This window comes from Rhea pennata, chromosome 10, assembly GCF_028389875.1.
Source record: "Rhea pennata isolate bPtePen1 chromosome 10, bPtePen1.pri, whole genome shotgun sequence".
Classification (NCBI taxonomy): domain Eukaryota; kingdom Metazoa; phylum Chordata; class Aves; order Rheiformes; family Rheidae; genus Rhea; species Rhea pennata.
In genome coordinates this window covers 16,904,448-16,918,186 of record NC_084672.1, presented here as the reverse complement: position 1 = coordinate 16,918,186, position 13,739 = coordinate 16,904,448, and the positions used below count along the sequence as shown (strand labels likewise).

Genomic DNA, 13,739 nt, shown 5'->3' with positions numbered 1-13,739 from the left:
AAATTTGATAGAATTGCTGAGTTACGTGGGTGAATAGACCATGAAAAATCCGGCTTAGCACTAGACCCAACCCTTCTCCTTCCTTCCATCTGCAATACCTCCTCGCTTCTGATTCCCCCAGCTGGTAGCCGTGCCAGTGTGTGCTGCAGCACAGACTGCGTCGTCTGCGGGCTGGAGCAGAGCAGCTTCCCTCGTGCACACTTCCAGTGGGGTCATGCTGCAGGTCTGCGTGGCTTTGAGTTTGGTGACTTAACTCTCTGAGGCTAATAGAGACACTGTTAGCATTTATTCATGAAATATCAATGACAAGTTGGTAAGTTCCTGGGATAAACATCACAGAAATATCTAAACAAATATAAAGATATGATGGCTGATTAATGCATTATTCAGGATCTGTTTAAAAATCCATCTTGGCTTCAAGGACAGTAGATTTGCTATTAAAGGTAAAATTTAGATCATTTTATTGCTGATGAGAAAGAGTAGCCGGTTTTGTGTGTTGGTACATTTTGAGTAATAGTTCAGCCTGCAACGCTTGACTGCCTACTGTGAAGCAAGGTAAAGAAATAGGTTTTAGAAATTGCAACTGGTGAAATGTAGCAGTAGTCTCAGTTAAATTTGTGATTACTCTTGGAAGTAAAATAATGCTTTTGGCATAAAGAAGGCTCGCTGTATGGAAAGAAGCAGCTAAGTTTGGAAGCTGTAGTTTTAGTAGAATATTTATTTGTATTAGCCTACTGAAGCTGAAATTAGGTTTTCACTTTGGAGACAGGTCTGTGATCTTAAGAACAAACCCATCTAAGATTTCAGTGTCCTGATAATTTTTTCTGACAAACAAATGTCAAAAACTTTGATCTAAATCTGATAATAAAAGATGGCACTGTGACAATTCTAAGCTCAAAGGCAGCAGACTGAACTCTGAGAGCTTCAGTTTTATGTTTGGCTTTTATATTACCTACTGAGTAACCCTGGACAATAACCCTTACTTATGACATAGTAAGAATAATGATGACCCGTTTGTAACACAGATTAAATTCTACTGATAAACATAGCAGAAGAATGGAGTATTTATTTTGAACAGTTTAACTATTTCATCACTTAATAACTTCACATATCTAATCTGGGTTTTGGCAAGTGTTCTGGAGTGAACTGGAGTGAACAGGTGAAGAAATAGCTGCAGTCTGAAGGCGAGGTCTATAAAGCATCTTGCCATAGGGAATACATTAGGCCTGGCAGGGTCTGTGATAAATTTTACCTTTAAATATAGTATACGTTTTTAAGCATTCAAAACCAAGGAAACAACAGAATGAGGCTGCCTCTGCAATCTCAAGTAAGCATCTTTGTGTGCAAGTGTTAAGGTTTTTAATCTCAGAATTCCCAGTGATTTTTCCATAGTAATTCTACAGAATTTACAGGACTCATCAAAACATTCAATATATATATATATGCAGCAGGAAAGGATGTTCCCTTTTGCTTGATGATCTGGACACTTTACATCATCAGGCAGAGACATTAATAGCTGTCAGCATTCTCTGAGGTTGGAAAAATAGAGCAGGAGAAGAAGGCCTTTCCTTTTAACAAGGGTTAAAAGTTGTGTTTCTTTGCATTTCTCTTGCTTTTACACAATTATGCAGAACATGTGAGCCTTCTCTCCACATTCCAGCAGTTATTTTAGCATGGCCACTGAGTGGAAGATACCATTTGAGTTAGTTTTCCAGATGTATCTACGCAGTATACTATAGAGTACACTATAGACTGAGTTGTGATTGTAAAACTACTCAAGTGATTTGACGTAGTTCTGCAGCTCCTGGGCATTTCTTAATAGGACTAACTGAGCAGAATGTCCCCAACTCCAAGAAAAAAAACAGGACAATTCTTGCACAGAATCCTGATGCAACCTACATTTTGTTACAGTGTTCAGTACCTTGTGGAGTGGGGCAGAGGACTCGAGATGTGAAATGTGTCAGCAACCTTGGAGACATTGTTGATGATGAGGAATGTAACATGAAGCTACGGCCAAATGACATTGAGAACTGCGACATGGGTCCTTGTGCAAAGAGCTGGTTCCTTACAGAATGGAGTGACAGGGTAAGGCTTTCTGTTACTTTTGGTGCTGCCAAATCGTCTAAAAAAACGTAGGTGTGTCAGAGATAAAAATATACATATGTACAGCCGAAGAAGGAATGGTCTTATTCTCTATAGTTATACTTGATCTGTAAAACAGGCAAGTGCAAACAGAAGATAATGATCTCAGAGGCATCCTGAGTTTGTGATAGATTCAAGAATCCATAGAAAGGACAAGAGCGTGGGTGCATGGCCAAACATCTGGATTTAAAACTGGATCTGAATCTTGACTTCCCAAAGGATTGGATGTGTTGAGATCTACTTTTCTCCCTTACTTAGCTCTGAATCTTAAGATTCAGGTTTTTAAACTTTCTCTGCTGTTTTTTTTGAAGAGGTAGAGGTTTGAGGTCTGATGTTCAGGTTTCGTTCGATCCATAAAACAATGATTTTTCAGCTGCAATAAGAGGGGAAAACTCCACAAATACAGGCAAAGTTGATTTGGGCTTTCTTTGCTTTGGGAAGGTGGATTTAAAAAAAAAATTTTTCTCGTATTCTCAGCAGGAAAGCAATAAAAAGTGATTTATTTTCTTCCATGATAGGGCTCAAAGAAATTCTTTAATAGGTAAGTACATGCTTTCATCAATAGATTTGCAAACATGGCTGAGACGTGCCTTGTATTTTGGTCCCTTTTGTGGACCAGATCAGATTTCACCTGCAGGCAAGTTGAGTCTTCAGTGTCTTTAAAATCTTGACCTAGCTCCCTTTTTTTCTGTCACTGGTTGTTATGGTAGGCAAATAGTCTCATTCATCAGTTGAAACTGTAAGACTTCGGAACTTTACAGATTTATTACTTAGACTGGTTTTGGTAGTATATCTGAAAGCTGAGAAGGTCTGGCATGAAGATGATGCCCCATCAAAACGTTTTTGACATGTTCTAGATGCAGAGGAGGATGAGTTTCACAAATAGGACAGGTACCTAGTTTGTCTCACAATTTTAAAACAGATGATCAGACTTTCGCTACAATTGGAGGACTGCAAAACTTCCAGCTTCCAGAGAATTGAAATAGCTTTTATAAAAAAGGATCTTCATATAGTAATAGATTATTGTAGTTCTTATTTGAACTTTTTTTCTTGTTGTTCTTGTATAGCATGGCCAAAAAGTTAGCAGCTAAAGCATATGTGTAGTACAAAAGGCAGTGCGCTATTTCCTGCTCTAAAGCAAATGACAGTATCTTTCTTTTTTTTCTAGCTTGTAGAGGTGATTAGTGCTATTAAAGTGGTATTTTACAAGTGAAAGAGAAAGCATTCTAAAAAATAGTGAAATTAAAAATAATCTTTCTCAGAAAAGTTGGCTCAGCTTTTGAGCTAATGTCAGCTGTTGCAGTTCCACCTAATAAAGCACATATAATCCAGTGAAGACTCTGGCATTACGGTTTTGTGTTGTCCTACATCATTTGGCCTCTGCAGAACTAAAAGTACAACTTTGTAGCTGATGATTTTTTGTATTATTTTCTGCATGCAAACCTGAAGGTTATGACTACAGAATGTTGTTATGCTTATTTATATATATTACATGAGACCTAAAAATGAAGCAGATGATGTGGAAAATGTTGGTGATTTTTCTTACCACAAACATTTTAGAGACAGAAAGTAAAGAATGGATTTTGTTATCTTTTCGGCTTATATAAGTGAACAAATTAATTATTTCCAAATGCTTGCTACTGTATCTGGCGTTATTCACCAGCACTTCTGCCAGAAATGCGTTTGGAGTTTGAGTTGCAAAGAGACTGAAAGGAACTGCTTAATTCGAGAGGGGAGATGGATTCAAGCTAAAATATTCAAACTTGGATCTTACAAGGGTGCAGTTTATACCTAGCACACCTAAATGAGACCTAAATGAGACCACTGTTCAGGGGTGATGAACAGTAGGGATTCCAAAGGAGATCCGTGGGATATGAGAGTAGTCAATAGCTTTGCAAAGTCAGGCCTTTGGCCGTTAGCATTTCTATTGCACCTTTCAAGGGCTGTTTTGGGGGAATCAAAAGTCTCTTTCTAGTGGAGTGTGTTTCTGTTAAAAGACACTTAAGAATTCTGTCACAGAATGGAAATGGACAATCCCAGAGGGGAGGGCTTTGTATGTTTAATTTTCACAAGCAATTCTTTAAAAGATACTTCAAGCCAAGCCACATTTCAGCAATAAGCAGAGATCAGGGATGGGCAGCCCACAAATGGTTCAGATAAGCAGCCAAAAGTTCAGATGCTTAAAGAAGGCTTGTTAAGACCTTTTGAGTCTGCAACACTGTGGTTGAAACCTCAAAAGAACAGACCTCCTTTGTGAGATTAATTGCGTGTCTACTTCAAGTCCCAGATGGAAATACCACAGACCAGTCTTTTCCACTGTATTTTGGCATTTCAGCTGTGGCTAGAAGTAAGAGGTAAAAGAACTTACCATAATTTTTGAGAACTTTGGAGCTTTAAAATGGTTCTACTCAAACATGATTGCAATCATAAGTGCAGGCCTAGTCTGTACTTTTCTGAACTCATTTTGGAAATGCGTAATGTGTACTGATGTATATGCTACAGAGATTTCCAGAAGCCCATTGGAGACTGGTTAGGCACATACTTTCTGTTTTAGCAAGGGTTATATCAAAGTTATATGTCTGGAACTGTGTGATACATGGGGCATTTCAGTATAGATTTGGATAATTAGTGAAGCGTTAAGAAAAAACGCTGTAATATCATTAAAATTTGATTGTCTCTACTGCCACCAGATGTTAAATTGCAGGACTTGGTAACTATGATATATAATAGCATGTGTTTTCAAATCCATTTACAGTGTTTACAGTATTGTTCTGTTTACAGTATGTTGTATTTTCAGAGGTTTATGATAGCTAAAGTACTGAACAAGGAAAATAGCTTTAGAGCTTAAAAAAAATTTAATGAATCTTTGCGTAGTTTTAATCGATGGAAAATCAACTCAGTTCCTTTAATTTTCATTAATGGTTTCTGTCATTCTGAATGAGCAGATACTATAATTAAAATATGAACAGAATCACAGAATGGTTGAGGTTGGAAGGGACCTCTGGAGATCATCTAGTCCAGCCTCCCCGCTCAAGCAGGGTCACCTGGAGCGTGTTAGACAGGACTGCATCCAGTTGGGTTTTGAGAATCTCCAGAGAAGGAGACTCCACAACCTCTCTGGGCAACCTGTTCAAATATATTCTGATATTTTGTCAAATGCATTTTGTTACATTCTAAACACAAATTTTACAATACCATGTATGTGCACTGAAAAGCTGCAGAACACAAAAGCTGCCAAGTACAGAGTTATGTGTAGTTCTCTTTTCCTTTGCAGGGTGCACTGTTTGTGACTTTTCTCCATAAATAACACTTAGCTGTCGTCTTGCTGTGTTCTCCTGTCTTGTTTTCCCACAACGCATACTTAGGTTTTTTATAGCCCACCTATTTCCTCCCATGGCGTTGACCTTCCTGGATTCCGTTTCTACATAGGCTAAATCCTGATTTATATAATTACTCTTAAGTAATGAATGAATGGAAAAGCTTCTGTGTTCTTGAAAACAGTAAATTTCTTGGATCTGAGTTATTTTGATAAACAAGTATCAGAGCCCACTGTACATATGTTATGAAGTATCTTTTATATGCAAAGCTTATGAGTTGTATGGCCAGCATGGGCATAATGTTGTACTTAGAGTGGAATACATACCTGGTGAAGGAAAGTGATTCATCCTTCAGAAACAATCCTTATTTTCTGAAGGTGGTATATTATTTCTCTTTGAAATAGATCTAAACATGATTACTTTTGCATCTCCCAGGCTCAATTTTGAGAGGAAACAGAAATATTTATTCATTTCGGAGGGAAAGAAAGAGTACAGGTTGAAGTCTCCAACAGCAAGACCTTTTTTTTTTTTAATCTATATGTCTTTTTATTGCTCTATCTTCTGTACAAATGATAGATAATTAATTCAAGTTTCACAGGCTTTGTCTACATGATCTTTAACTTTCTTTGTCTGTAGACAATCTGGGCAAACCTTTGTAATTTTTTTTTTACATGAATTTGTGCGAAGGTGGCTTCATGTCTCGTAATTCTCCTGAGAGGTCATCCTGTGTTAAAGCTGCAGTGTTTCACCAAACTGCATCTCTTTAATCAGTAGAAATCAATGGGTAAGGCTCGTGAACCTTACTGAACTTAGAGGCAAAATCGGTTTGATGGGAGCAGATGACATGCCTGCAAACATTTCACATGACTGATTCTTCTGCAGCTGTAATTGCTGGAAAGTGAACTTGTCCTGTGGGTCAGAAGCAGGAAACCTGTTTTCTCCTGATTTACAGCAAAGGGAAGCTCACAGAAGTTTCCTCCCAACTAACTGGAACATTCCCCTGTTGCATTTTTGTTTATTCCTCATTGCCATGTCCTTTGTTCATTTGTATCTCGTTTACATTGAGAGCATACCTAGAAAAGAAGCCAAAATACAAAAACTTCCTACATGTTAGTAAGATTGTGAGGCCAAAATAAAATCTAGGAAAGAAAGAAAAGAAGCGTAGTACTTCAGGGAAATCAAAGCAAATCAAAAGCATGCGCTGGATCTCACACTTCATTAGAAGGAGCAACAGTAATGCTTCTATAGCAGCTTTCAACAGAGAACTCTAATGTGCTTCATAAAGATCAATGCTTTATTCATCACAGTCCTAAAAGATTACCTTGAAGTACCCTCGGTTTATTGACTAGTCAAAAGGTATGGAAGTGCCAGTGAGTACTGTAGCTCACCTTCTTATTTCACTATTCTTTCCTTAAATCTGGATATCTCTAATAAAATCACCTAGATCCTGGGAGGGGGCAAGGGAGGCAGAAACCACTGTGGAGGTGTAGGAGTTTGTAAATGTTTTGCTATTCTTCGTTACCATTGTTTGTTGGATTGCTTTCCGTTTGAAGTGAAACCGGGATAAAATACATCCCTCCCACTGACTTTGTTGTGTGGAAACCATGTGGAAGCAGGAGTTTTACATTCTTGATGTACAAATATGTAACTCACTTCATGATTTGCACTGAAAGCACAGAGCTAGGATAGTTTTGAAGGATACATTGATAGAAGAATGGCCAAGACCTCTAGAATCTTTTTTTCCTCTTCAGCTGATCTCTCTTTGGCAAAACTCAGTTGCTCTAGACTTTTTAAACAACATATAACTACCAAAACCAAATTGTTTTGTTTATAGGCAGATTGGAGTGTTCTGGTGAGTACACAGTGATGTCATATCTATGGATATAAAGGAAAGCCAGACAGTTTAATACCGGAGATTTTACACAGTGATTAGAATTACAGTAAAGCAAGCTAGTATTTCATCACAGAACATTAAGTATGAAGATACATCACAGTATTAAAAATACTTGTATTCCCAATATTTATCTGTAATCTATAGTTTCAGCTCTCCTCAGAAATCAAGCTGTGGAAGGTCTAACTTTTGCTAAATCAGATCACTGCAGTGAAGGCACTACAATTTACAGTTTGAATGCTTTAAAATCTTCACTCGTTATACTCCATTTCTAATTGTTACCCTATTATTTGTGCTGTCCTCACGAGCATATCTCCATCTAATCACTTAGCAAGAACCTCGTAAACCTTCTCCTTCGTTTAGGAGACTTGACGTTTGAGAGGCACAGTTTTTTAGCAGAGCAACCAACATTTTCTCTGAATTGCTCTGCTTCCTGACTACATTCAGAGAAATCTGAGCCATATAGAGACAAAACTGCCGGCTTTCTCCTTGCTTTTCACCCACAGCCCACTTCTTTGAGTGTACTGCACATATTTGAAAGGCTTTAATACCCTATCTGGCTTTGCTAGTACACCAGACCAAACAGAGACTAACTCCAGTTTAGAAGCCATCACCTTCTGTATTTCAGAATTTGAATACACTTTGATATCCGGGTATGACTTTGGACTTTCTTCATAGATGTGCTCTCTAGAGGTTTTTTAATATAAATGTACATATATTTCTGCTAAGTCCTGTCAGGTAGCAGCAAGGACCAGCTGCTTCCTATGGGATGGAGAGCTGAGGGCAGTAACAGGGCTGGCAGGGCAGGGGCCTTGGTAGCCCCAGGCCCTTCCACAGTACCCAAGTGAGGGAGCCAGGCAGGCATTTGCAGATGGCAGCTGTGGCCAACCAAGAGTTAAGGTCATCAGGCAAGTTTGCGGTGATGAGGCAGGTCTGATGTCAAGCCAGGAAGTCAGTCCAAGAGTGAGAGTCCAGTTTAGCAAAGCCCATGGCCCAGCACCAGTAAGCTGCACACCAGCAAGCTCCACCAGGAGACCAGCACTCCTACAGCACAGCTCAGGCAGGGACTGAAGGCTTCGGTCTGAGCTCCTGGGCCCAGGGGCAGGGTGTGGGAGGAGGCCGCAGGTGAGGGGGAGGCTGGTCACAGCCCTGATAAGTCCTTGCAGCTCGAAGGGAAGGCATAGTGTACGAGCTGTGTTAAGGAGTGGTGGTGAAGTATGTTCCATCGTTTTATTTCAGAGTGCGTTAGCATGTGTAGAGTGCTAGTCACAAAGCAGTACCAACAGTGTTACTGACTGACAAAGAAAGTAATAATGCCTAAGCAGAGGCAATCCTAATCCAGACAAAATGTCAAAAAATCTTAAGATGTTTTGAAAGTATTGTTGGCTTGGAAAGATAGCATGAATCTGCTGGATGAAATATAGGATAGTCTGACTTCTGATCCAAGATCTGCTCTATGCACAGATACACTTTCCAAGGGAAATAATTTAAATCCATATATCAAAAAGTGTTGTGGCCCTCCTTTAGGATATTTCTGACCCCTTTTAGGGTATTTCTGACCTGCTTTTCTAAAAGAAACAGTTGCTCCCAACATCACCGCCTTTGAAAATGTGCTGCCGGTCTTAGAGGGCAGGAAGTGAGCTCTTGAAATAAGACTTTTTCTGTCTGGTAAACCATAGGTTACATAATCCTTCAAAAATCTGTTCTGAAAGGGAGTCATGCTTAATTTTCTCAGAGTAGGTCTAATAAAACTAAGGAATTTCATAAATGTATTTCAAACACGGATCTTCATTTTTATTGTTTGCGTTATTGTAACATGATGATGCAGAAAAACTTAAGTATCTTGTGGGGTGATACAGGCTAAAGTGAGGTAGACACAAATCCTGCACAGATGTGGGAACATTTTATTAGAACTTGGTTGATGTTTAAAAACTTAAGCTAACAAAACTGTGTGAAATCATTGCAGTTCTGGTACTTTCCTGCTTGTTCATACTTGTCCTACTTGAGGATAAAAGCTGGGGATGATGAGTAATGCTATCGCATCAGTGAAAGCGAACTGGCGCTGTTAAAGGGTTTTACTTACTTTCCCATGTCCCATGGTTGAACACAAAAAATTCAGGTTTCCACTTGCAGCTTTTCAAGTTTGCAGGAATATGTGTCATTTTTCTGGGCTGTTACTCAGACAGCTATCAGAGTGCTGGATTTCTTTTTTATTATTTTTTTCTTTATGAGAGTGGAAACCTTTTAAGACTGAACCATTGAGGGAAGGACCTCAGGAAGAGGAGAAATGGCAAACTTCTTAAAAGGAGGGAGGGTGTTCCACAGACTAACATTTCTGAAGGAATTGCAGCCAATTAAAACAAGAAAGGGAAATGAAATATCTTTAAAAATAGGGCCAGAGTAGTGAAGTGGTAGTTTGTGAATGTTCTTTTCAGATTTTGTAAGTAAACTTGTCATACAATGTTAGGTTATAGAAGGTATAATATATTAATGCAACAAATTAATGGCACAAAATTGAAAGCAGTGTGTCAACTGTAAAAGCAGAAAGGAGAGTGTTCATGATCCAAACACTCCCTGCTGCTTGCCTTTGGCTTTGGAAGTCATGGCTTTCACACAGAAGATTTTTATTGGAGAGAAAAAAAAAAACATGAAAAACCATGCTAGCCTCAGAAACATTCAGGTTTAAGTTTGCTATGCAAATCCTTTGAGGGTAGTTAATCTGCACTAAAATCTTACAGCAGAGGGTGGGACAGCCCTATACCTTCCCATATGGTATTTCCTTTGTTATTTAATATGTAAGCCTAGCTCATACATAATCATTTTAAACACAAGATTGTGGAGATTTTCTGGGTAAGTTTATAGACTAAACTTGTTCCCAGCTCTGTTTGGTCTGTGAAGCATAAAAGCAAATTAGATTGTCAAATGAAAATTACTTAGAAATAAGAAAAGTATTTGCAGAATAGTTGCCTATGCAGTGTTGTAACTGAGCTTACTTTGCTGGCTTGTGATGTGATGAGTAGCCACAAAACTTAGTTCTGTACTGTGGGTTTGAAAGACAGCCATTGATGGGGTTCAGTTAAACAGTCAATTTATTGAGGAGTAGGCAGTTTGAAGTGGGGGTCAAACGTGTATGTTAATGTATATAAAGGGAGAAAGGTTCACTACTAGCAACATTTGCATGATTCTGTATTTTCAAGGTGCTATTAATTTTCTGAATGGAGAGCAACTTGAAAAGACCTCCTTAGCCATCACATTCAGTATGCTGAGGAGAGGAGTCTGACTATGCTGTATGTCTGTGTGAAAGTGACTGAAAAACTTTGTTCTGCACCAACAAAAAAAGATAAGGTTCACTATATTCCTTAGAGGCATAATTTAGGAGAAGCATAATTATTTAATCTTTCAGATCCAGGAATAAATCATTACAAATGGTGAGTTTTGTCCTATTCCAATGAAGTACATAAGCATTCGTTCAATACTGAATTTCTAGGTATTCCAAAATTGTGTTTTGTTTGGTAAAAAATATTTTAAAGAAGTTGAATCTCTTTTCTTTATTCCTCTTGGGGTTCCATTTTAGCAAAACTTTGTCTTTTACTTTGTGAAAGAAACTGACTTGGTAACAGCAAAAACTGTTTTTCTATCCTGGATCTGTGGAAAAAATACAACGTTACAGTGTGTTCCTCTATAACCAATACTCATCATTGGGTATGGTTAAAGAGTAGTTTGCAACTGACTGTGCGTTCAGTCCTTGGTGTCTCTCTTGCAAAGATGAGTAACTATATTTGTTAGTCCTATTCTTAATAGCAGCATTGCCAGAGCATCTGTGCTGCTTTAGTTCAACTACTGGACGTAAAGTCTTTTTATTATTACTGATGGGAACCAACTCAAGTTAGTAGGCCTCTTTGTGTGTCATTACCAGTTCTCTGAATCATTCTTATTTTTAATCAATAAAAGAAAAAAAATCCCAATCCAGAGCTACCCATTCATTCACAAGGGATGATCTGTTAATTCTGAAAGTAATACACAGCTTCTCCTAACTAATTACATTGTATGTTTGAATTTAAATAACTTTAAGCAATTATAGTATATTACACATACAAGATAAACTAGAAGAAAGAATGTGTAACATAGGAGAAAAAATGCACTTGACTGGCATTTAATGTTTTATTTTAACTATTTACACTTGTTTCAGCAAGCTGCACGTTTTTTCTTTAATATTGTAGTCATTAAATGCGGAATGCATTTGAAAAGAAAAAGAAACAGGAGGGTTAAGAAAGAATTAAAAAGTGAAAAAGAGTCTATCATATGAATTAATCATTTCTCTGGCATATTTTGTTTTTCTAAAATTTTTGTTTCTAAATGGTAACAGTTTGATGCTGCCCAGAATGGTGGAATATCAAAGACTTTTACAATGAAGTAAATTAATGACCAAGCTGTAAAAGCGTAAAGATTCATCTTGGATTGAATTTATCCTGCATGATCTATGGGTCACATGCATACCATCTCCAGAGATGTGATACATGAATCTACGTATCACTAGCAAGAGCTTTCAGAATTTACCAGTGAAAAGTTGAGAATAGTGACTATTAGTAACTGGGAATTCTTATGATTAGCAAGCAACATGGAATGGAAGTCAACTTTTATGGCCAGTTCTTCTAAGACTGTAACTAACAACTTAGCAGTTGTTAGCAGAAGCAGGTTGGGAAATAATTAGTGGTAGTTGTGATTTTATTTTTAGGATTTGTCTGAGCCTTCCCCAAGACCTTAAGCTTTTCTTTGACTTCGTTGTGCTCTCATTCTCTACCCTCTATATGGATAAGTGCCAGGATTCCCTATGCAGTCACCTTTCTACCAGTGGCCACAGATTATTCCAAGAAGGATTTGCTTGCCTCATTCTTTTAACCAGCCTTTTATCCTCTAACTTAAGAGTTTACCTAGCTGACAGCTTGCATGGTCAAAGGAGAAACTCACAGAAAAATTTGAAAACCCAAACATCGTTTTGATTGTTCTCTGAAAAGCTGCTAGTTGAAATTATCGCTTCTCAGACCTGTTAATTGGTATACAGAAGGATAAATAAAAAGCAAACTGAAAGGATTTGCAAACAGGAAGAAGGAAGAAAATAAAGATGTCTATTAAAAATCTGTAAATTTCCTTCACACCTTATCCTTCATTTTCTTTCATTTGTAATGTGTTCAACAGTATGAATCTGTAACATGATCTGCTGCAGCTGGATAACAAGTGAAAATAAATGACTTTGAATAAATTCAGTTACCTTTCCATGGTTCTTGCTTTGCCTCATTTCATTGCGCAGTCTGGAGGATAGACTAACGAATATGTTTGTCTTTTGCTCCGCAGTGTTCTGCAGAATGTGGGGACGGAGTCCGTACGCGCTCAGTGGTCTGTATGACCAACCACGTCAGCAGCCTGCCTCTGGAGGGCTGTGGGAACAACAGACCCTCGGAAACCGCTCCCTGCAATAACGGCCCCTGTGCTGGTAAAGTGGAGTGGTTTGCTGGGAGCTGGACACAGGTAAGCTCCAAATCTAACACATGGATTTATTTTCTGCCAGAATCTTATTATTAAAAAAAAAAAAATCTTCTTGTGCCCTGAGAATACACGCCATAAGGTATACCTGTGTCTCTGGAACGTTTGGGTAAGTTGCTTCTGTATTTTACTGAGCTACTTTTCTACATCTGCTGTGTTTTACCAAAGAGCTTTGATTAAAATAAGACTTTGTTCTTCTTTTCCTCTGTAGCTTCATTTTTATTTCTCATTTACTGGCCAGGTTTACTTATAAAACAAAACATGTCAGAAAGCTGCTTAGCATATTGAAGGCAATGCGGAAGCAATGGATTTGCACCTTTTAAAGTTGAGCCTGTGTAGATCCTGCATGCCTGTAGGGATATGTATAGGCCATAGCAAAAGCATAGAGAATGAGTAAACAAAAGCAGCAGCTAAAGCAAAAGTTGAATTCAGTTCTGTTGTGCTGAATTTTGTTGTGATGGGTGAAGAGCACAAAACTTGGTTAGTGACCAATGTAAACTCTTCCAGTGCTCCATACCTCAATGCACTTTCTGATTCTAACCAAACACTGCTGCCTCCAGGAGCAGAGGAATTTTAGAAGTTGTCAGTTGGTGCCCTAAAAATTTAAGAGCCTATTGTGTAGCCTACAGAGTCATTGGGACTGCTGGTACTAGCATTTCATCAATTTGTTGGGGAAAAGTCTCTCCCCTGCACTGTTAACTCGCTGCATTTTAGATTCCAGGATTCTTCCAGCTGATAAGCAGTTGGAAATCAGACTGATAAAGCTAAGATGGAGATTAAAGGGTATCTATTATGCAAATGCTTTCAAGTGTAAATAAAGTTATTTGTATTAAGGGTAACAATAGATT

At 38.2% G+C, this 13,739-nt stretch overlaps 1 protein-coding gene across 2 annotated transcripts in view; it reads left to right on the top strand.

The window, feature by feature from the left end:
- THSD4 (thrombospondin type 1 domain containing 4) overlaps nucleotides 1-13,739 on the top strand; it is a 412,524-nt gene that overhangs the window by 383,154 nt on the left and 15,631 nt on the right. For both annotated transcript variants that reach the window (XM_062583614.1, XM_062583615.1), the window contains 2 exons: nucleotides 1,912-2,085; nucleotides 12,703-12,876. In XM_062583614.1, coding sequence (XP_062439598.1) covers nucleotides 1,912-2,085; nucleotides 12,703-12,876 — 348 coding nt within the window. The remainder of the gene's footprint in view (nucleotides 1-1,911; nucleotides 2,086-12,702; nucleotides 12,877-13,739) is intronic.